Genomic DNA, 8,048 nt, shown 5'->3' on the forward strand with positions numbered 1-8,048 from the left:
GATATGCGATGTGGCAGGGCTGATACGCCGGGGGCAGTCAGTGTCTGTTCGAGGTTTTGCTGATACCTGATTTTGAGGTCGACAGCTCAACGTTAAAGGTACGGAATACACCTAGGTAGGTAGCCAAAGAGGTGGAGGTGCAGGTGCCTAGGGTGGGGTCAAGTTTCGCCTGCCACCAAAGTCATAATGGTATACCTTGGTACCTAATTCAAGCTTTGATTTCTACCACATCCAATGTAAATCATAATTCCTTAGGTACTACCTAGTACATTAGAACAAGAACTCTACCTATAGGTAAGGTAAGCTAAGGTAAGTAAGGTACTTACCTGATGAACTCGCAATTAATAACTTTTAGCCACAAGATATTCATGGTAATACAAGACTTGGGGTCTAATTACAAAGGTTGAAACGCCGCACTGAAAGTGTATTAAGAGTTGGGATTCAGTCATTGCATCACGATTTTATTGAGAGTTGTATTATAAGACGTATAAGATTGGGGAACTCACAGCATCCCTACTAGAGTGTAAATATCATTGTACATAGAGTGCTAATGGACCCTAATAGAGCGTCGACCAGCTCCAGGTTAGGCTACTCGTCTCTGGTGTAAATAGAGTCGGGTCAGTATACCAAGTGCCGGGCTTTCGGGCTACTGTGTACGGAGTAGTCGTTAGGTATTTGCGGGTTTGTGCTGAACCAAAGTGCCGGAACAATGTTCTAGCGTCTGTGCTCGCAGGCTCGATAAAGGCCTTGCTTGACTCGATCTTTGAGCTTACACCCAGATGTAGAGACCGAGTACCAAACGTTATCAGTGTATCAAAAATGAAAACCATCCGAACCTCACAAATAATTACACCCCTTAATTCTTTGAGGTATCATAATGTATTGGAATAGTTAAGAATTCCAGCCTACGCAGCATAGACCATCATCATATCATTCACGACAACTTAGAGCATATCATTTCCTGCTTTATCATAATCCTAAAACCTTCAACTTTATCCATTGATAGTATGACCATGGTCAAATCTGGACGAAAAATATGCCCACGATCTTGAGATGTTTAGCATCTCCGGGCAGAAAACTTGATCACCTATAATGCACGAGACATTACTGACAAGTGCTCATCTATGCGCGGCTAAGGTTGTTTCCCACTATCTTGATCCCCTTATCAGCCCAGTTGCAATGTGGGCCCCCAGTGATTCAGACATCTCCGGGGGCAATCAGCTAAGGAACAGACGTGATTCGCCCATCGCCTCTATCTCCTGATAACGCATACTCCTCAACCTCCGCGGGATCAGACCAGAGCCCAATGCATCCACTCAATTGTAACTTGCATCTCCTCGCGGGAAATAGAGAAACACGATATCATGAACCAAGCCTCAGCAGATCCAAAGGGAGAACCTCAGGGGGGTTCTAAGCCCACGAAACGGACAAGCGGCAGTGCCATCACGTCAGATCACCAGCGATAAGACTTATTATACTGCACTTTCTGCTGCCTCTTAGACTAATCTTCAATTCAAACAATGTTATCAATACACTTGGTCGTGTAACCATTCTCGAGTCCTCTTCACAACTGGCATATATATCTCCATACCTACACTATGGAGACTTCAACAACAACAACAACAACAACAACAATCCTCCTACAAGAGGGAAAGATACCTGAAAACTCTGAACCAATTTCAGCCCATACACGTGCCCATAGCCTCCCTCCAACTCCTCCAGGAACAGCAAAGCCATCTCGGATAGGTAGCTTGCACGATCTACAAGAACTCTCATCAATCGAATCCCCTCGTCTCGACCATATCAAGCCTTATCCTCTACCTCCAAAATGCTCACCAAAGTCTGTCCTTAAGGAGGATCTCAAAACCCCTGACAACTTTGTTGAGAGAGATCCACGTCTCATTCGTCTGACTGGAGTCCACCCCTTCAACGTTGAGGCACCACTGAGCGACCTATACGATGAAGGTTTCCTAACCAGCGAGAATCTTCACTATGTCCGTAACCACGGACATGTGCCTAGGTGTGAAGATGATGATATCCTCGACTGGGAGTTCGAAATAAGTGGCCTTGTCGAAAACCCCATCAAGATGAACGTACGAGATCTTATCAACGAATACCAGCAATTGACTTATCCAGTGACCTTCGTGTGCGCTGGAAACCGCCGTAAGGAGCAGAATATTGTACGGAAGACCAAGGGTTTTTCTTGGGGGGCTGCCGGCCTGTCAACAGCTCTCTGGACCGGTGTTGCCATCGGAGATCTGCTCGCTACAGCAAAGCCCAAGCGCGGGGCCCGGTATGTTTGCTTCGAGGGAGCAGACAAGTTACCCAATGGCTATTATGGTACATCCATCAAGCTCAACTGGTGCATGGATCCCAACAGAGGTGTTATGGTGGCTCACAAGATGAACGGCAAGACCTTACATCCAGACCACGGCAAGCCGGTTCGTATAGTCATTCCTGGGCAAATAGGCGGCCGAAGCATTAAGTGGCTCAAGAAGATTACTGTCACACAAGAGCCTAGCGACAACTGGTACCACATCTATGACAACCGAGTCCTACCCACCATGATCTCGCCTGAAGAGAGTGCAAACTTGCCCGAGGTCTGGAAGGATGAGAAGTATGCCATTTACGACCTTAGCACTAACAGTGCCATTTGCTACCCTGCCCATGAAGAGAAGGTCCCGTTCACGGGCGCTCCGGCAAGTTATAAGGTGCGAGGTTATGCCTACGGTGGTGGCGGAAGACGCATCACACGAGTCGAAGTTACCCTTGACAAAGGTAGATCTTGGAGACTCGCCAACATCCGATACCCAGAGGATGACTACCGCAACGCCCCTGAGGGTGATACCCTCTACGGGGGCCGTGTCGACATGTGGTGGCGTGAGACATCATTCTGCTGGTGCTTCTGGGATCTTGACATTCCTCTGGATGAGTTAAAGAGTGCAGATGATATAATGATGCGTGCTATGGACGAGTCCATGAACGTACAGCCTCGAGATATGTACTGGAGCGTACTGGGCATGATGAACAACCCATGGTTCCGAATCGTGATCCACAAGGAGGAGGATGCGCTTCGCTTCGAGCATCCCACTCACCCTACCTTAAAGATCAAGGGCTGGATGGAGCGAGTCAAGGAGGCCGGCGGTAATCTTACCAACGGCTACTGGGGTGAGAAGGCTCCTGGTGAAGTTCAAGAGGTCGTCATAAAGGAGCCTGAGAAACAGATCTGCATGACCAACCCTCGGATCAACCGAAGGATCACCATGGAAGAGCTCAAGGCGCACAGTGGTGAAGAAGAGCCTTGGTTCGTTGTCAAGGGTGAAGTGTACGATGGCACTCCTTACCTCTCTGGTCACCCCGGCGGTGCAGCATCAATCTTTGGTGCCGCTGGTCAAGATGCTACTGAAGAATTTATGGCCATTCGTAAGTCCCACCTAATCACACCAAGTCCATTGAAATGTTCACTAACGTTTGCCTCAGACAGCGAGAATGCAAAAGCCATGCTGCCGACATATCATATTGGCACCCTCGATGAAGAATCCCGTGCCATTCTCAGTGGTGATGCTACCAAGACGAGCGATGACGCAGACCGAGAAGTGTTCCTCCAGTCCAAGACATGGAGCAAAGCTATTCTCGATAAAAAGACATCCATCTCACCAGATACGAAGATCTTCTCCTTCAAGCTCAATCACGAAGGCCAGAAGATTGGCCTTCCCACTGGCCAGCATCTTATGATGCGTCTTCGTGACCCTGCCACCCGTGAGACCATCATCCGCTCATACACACCATACTCCGATGGCTCAGATTGTGGTCGTCTGGATATTCTTATCAAGATCTACTATGATACTCCCCAGCGCAAGGGCGGTGTCATGACACAAGCACTCGATACCCTTCCCATTGGCCACTGGGTTGACTTCAAAGGGCCTACGGGCAAATTTGTCTACCATGGCAATAGGCTCTGCACAATCAATGACAGAGAACGTCGTGTTCGCCGTTTCATCATGGTCTGTGGTGGTTCTGGGATTACCCCTATCCGCCAAGTACTCCGCGCCGTCATGAACAATCCTAACGACACGACACCATGTCTGGTTTTCAACGGCAACCGGAGTGTTGACGATATTCTCTGTAAGGAAGAGCTCGACCAATTGGAGGCTGCCAACCCTGCAAGATGCCGAATCGTCAATGCCCTATCTAACCCCCCACCCGAATGGAATGGCCTCCAGGGTTTTGTGAACCAAGCTCTGGTTCCTGAACAAATGGCTCTACCCAAGGCAAGTGGTGAGGGTGACGAGTTGGTGCTTGTTTGTGGGCCTCCACCGATGGTTAAGGCTGTTGAGGCCTCATTTCTGGGCATGGGTTTCGAATCATATGATTTTGTATTCTTCTAAAGAATCTTTAGGAGATGATCTGATGGCCAAAGTGGACTTCTTACGCATGTAACGATACTTTTTATTTTTATTTGACGAGGTGTGAGGGAAATGGCGTTTAGAGGATACATTATTTTTGGGACACCTTGCCAGCTCTACAAAATCAGAGTTGACGAACGTACATATGAACAAACAGTATACTATACATGCTTCCACGACCAACTCTGTGCATAATTGCAGACAGGCTATCCTTGAGCAATAACAAACTAGAAAGGGACTCCTGGTCATAAAATCGTAATAGGTTGAATAGACCGGTGGTGTACTCAAACGAATCGGTCATGATTCTATCAATGTCCACCCTCAGAACTACTTTCAGCGCCTCCCTCAGATCCATGGCCAGTTGGGTTTGGATAGTAATATGCTGCAACGGCGATTGCAACGTAAAGAATAATGAGAAGAAAACCTTCCAGGTAGTTGCTCTTCTGATCTTGAAGGAATCTACCAACGGTCAGAATGGCGAGGATGAGCATAACGAGGTCGAAAACTGCAAAGTTGAGATCAAGACCCTTGTTGAGGCCCCAGCTGACAACGACGGCAAGAGGAGCGTTGAAGAGAGCAGTTTGTAATGTAGCCCCAAGCACATGGGACATTGCCAGATTGATCTGGTTATCCCAGGCCTCATCGATGGCAGTCAAGTGCTCCGCCAGTTTCTCAACGAGTGGAACTAGAATAAGACCCATGAATGCGTCACTGACATCACCCCTTTCGATGACATGTTCGATCTGCATGACGAGAATAACCGCCGTCCACGCAACAAGGCCCACGGCAATGACCAAAGCGATGATGCACTCAGTGAGGGTGAGCTTGGCCTTGGCTTGGTCCTTGTGCTTGTCTCGATCATTGTGCTCATCTTGTTCGAATACAGCAGCGTAGATACCATGGTGAGTTCGAGCCTGATAAAAGACATATACAAGGTAGGCGATAATCAGAAGAACCGAGATGATGCGCGAGATTTGGAGTGTCTTGTGGTCCAGATTTGCGGCGGTAAGGGACTCGCCGTTGCTAACACCGTACTCGAAGACAGTGGGAAGGGCAAGAACAACACCACTATGAAGCAGTCAGTTATTGAAAGTAAGAGAGATAATCTGGAAAGTAAACTGACGCAGTTAGAAGTAGTCCGCTTCCAGCTTCACTGATAGCTTCGTTGAATTCTTGCTCTTCTTTCAGCATCCCACCGACGAAAAAGCAAGCACCGAGGCAGAGCAGCATGGTAGCAAGAATTGAACCCATGATGGCAGCCTTGATAACGAAAAACATGTCCTTGGAAAGAAGAACCATGAAAAGAATGATTTCAACGATAGACCCAATGCTACAAGTAAACGAATCAGTCATTGTTTCTCGGGTTCACATCCATGAGGAACATACGTGATCTCGAGAAGGACTCCTAAGACATGAGGCAGCTTTCGAGAAAGCTCCTGACCTGCAAATCCGATCAAATTGGCACACGGTACCATGGCGATATAGGCCAGTGCGAAAATAGTGATATGATTGTCGGGCATAGCATCTGACACGCGTGAGTCAGTCAAGTCTACACAGGAGCCGAGATGCTTGTTGGAAATACTTACAGCGAACAGCAATAGCAGCAGGGACGAAAGGCCAGAGGAAGTTGCAAAGCAAACTTGCTCGACTGGTTGATCTGAACGAGATCTTGGAAAAGTGAATGGGATGGAAGCCCTTTCGGCCACTCTCGCCCGCAGGCTTGATATATCGAGACATTTTGCCGTTGCTGTGTTTTCTTTTCTCACCTCTCTTGTGTTCGCTATATGTGTTTGGAACTGGGAGAGTACGGTCGTCGGATGAGACTTGTCGCATGTCGGGAGAGTTGTATGAGCGATGTCGGTGGGAGCGTGAAGAGGAGCGATCTCGAGGCATGTTGGCTGCCTTTTATACCGTACCTCAGTTATGTTCACTTCAGTGCAGTACAGTACAGTTCAGGTATAGGTAAGGTGCCTAGTTAGTTATCCCAGAATTTCCGAGAGAAAAGGGTCGAGACCAGGGACTAGGACCTCGGGGCTTGTGGGAGGGAGCCAGCTGCCAGACCGCCCAGGGTGACACAGATTGGATAGGTAGGTAGGTAGGTACCTCGACACGGCTAGAGTTATCATTAGCAGACAAATAAAACGGAGGAGAAAGAGGACCAAGCGCGTCACAAAGGAGGGAAGGGATGGATGGATATAAATGGATTGGATGTGAGAGACGAGGAAAGCACTGTTGTAACAAGGCACTCGCTCCCAGTCGATCCTCTCTACCTAGGTACTAACCTAAGATATTCAATGCATTGCTACCTACTTATCCATAGCACAAGCTCCATGTTTCACACCTCCCGTCTCGGCAGGCCTAATAAACCCCCCTTTAGATCTCTCGATTCATTCACGGCTCATCTAAATCTCCCATGACCTCGTGAGCCAATGAGATAGCTCCAGCATGATGAGGATGCGGTCACCCACAATACTTTGTGCCCTGCCAAGTTTCGACTCTAAGCAGGCCAAGCCGGGCCCAACCGTCAATTTTCGGGGGCATTGCTTGGCGGTGCCTTGGATCTCACCTTAGTCCGGCTACGTCACTGACGCTTTAGCCGCTGTCCAGACGACATCATTGTACAGAGCAGAGAGAGCTAAGGTAGTCCTGGTGCTCCATTGCTGATTGTTGGCATTTCTCTCACCATAAAAAGCAGCCTTATCGCACTCTCCCTCGTTCTCCTATCCCTGGCTGTACTCGCTATACCAACAATGGTGTCCTACGTAACTAGGTAGGTAACTAGTTAGTGCCATTCAAATTATTCTTGTTTTTATCCTTATTTCATATCCTTCAAACTTTACCCTTCCGAGGTCTAGACCCAAGCCATCTTACCCCATACAGGCCACCTCAGCAACACCAAATCACACCCCAGGCGCTAGACTTGGAAAAGCCTTGTTCATCAGCCAGACAGGGGCATCTATTCTGTGATCCTCTGTGCCGGTTTCCCGTCTACCGACACTCCCATTCAAACACCCATCTCTTACGGTTTGACGCCCAGAAGTAGGCTTCACATCGAATTTGCATGCCACTACGGATACGCAAATACTCTTTTACTACAGTAGTTCCTGTGTAATATTCTGATATCACAAATGACAGAGCTGACGTCCTCGCGCTGTTTGTGCAGCTAACCCTGAACCATTTTTGGCTCTGCTGCTGTACATCACCATATGTGAGCAGGCAATGCAGTATGGGAAAGAATCGAAAACCCTATGTGCTTAAGATGACACCAGGACTGCTACCGGAGTCTGACGAGATAAGATTCGTGATTACCCGGGATGTGGCTTCGAGTATTCGGCAACATCAGAGAGGGCTTCACTCGGTTCGTCTACGATTCAGTTGAGTTATAACCATCCTGCAACCCTGTAAGCTGAAGTCTGTATTGCTGCACAACTGATATTATAGTCTGATGTATTTTGCCATGGAAGAAGGGCATAGTGATTTCAAACAGGGCGAAAACAATTTTGAGGTTCGAAAGCAGAAATCCAGCCTGAAGGATAAAGGACTCCAAAAAGCTCGCGCGTGGACCTGGACCGCACATAACAGAGACTGGAGATCTGCAGTCATTACTCGGAACGAAGGTAGATAGGTATATATTTCCCCCCC

The 8,048-nt window shown here is 48.1% G+C and overlaps 2 protein-coding genes across 2 annotated transcripts; one reads left to right on the forward strand and one right to left on the reverse strand.

Moving 5' to 3' along the window:
- Positions 1 to 1,598: 1,598 nt before the first annotated feature.
- FTJAE_5100 (nitrate reductase) lies at positions 1,599 to 4,388 on the forward strand (the record flags this gene model as incomplete). The annotated part of the gene is made up of 2 exons (XM_037351574.1): positions 1,599 to 3,423; positions 3,481 to 4,388. The coding sequence occupies 2 exons, from the start codon at positions 1,599 to 1,601 to the stop codon at positions 4,386 to 4,388; spliced, it is 2,733 nt and encodes a 910-aa protein (XP_037207846.1).
- Positions 4,389 to 4,714: 326 nt separating this feature from the next.
- On the reverse strand, positions 4,715 to 6,299 carry FTJAE_5101 (Ca2+:H+ antiporter; the record flags this gene model as incomplete). The annotated part of the gene is made up of 4 exons (XM_037351575.1): positions 4,715 to 5,474; positions 5,530 to 5,736; positions 5,793 to 5,931; positions 5,993 to 6,299. 4 exons carry the CDS (start codon positions 6,297 to 6,299, stop codon positions 4,715 to 4,717), a joined length of 1,413 nt encoding a protein of 470 aa, XP_037207847.1.
- Positions 6,300 to 8,048: the final 1,749 nt, after the last annotated feature.

This window comes from Fusarium tjaetaba (assembly GCF_013396195.1).
Source record: "Fusarium tjaetaba strain NRRL 66243 chromosome Unknown NRRL66243_c0000095, whole genome shotgun sequence".
NCBI classification, from domain to species: domain Eukaryota; kingdom Fungi; phylum Ascomycota; class Sordariomycetes; order Hypocreales; family Nectriaceae; genus Fusarium; species Fusarium tjaetaba.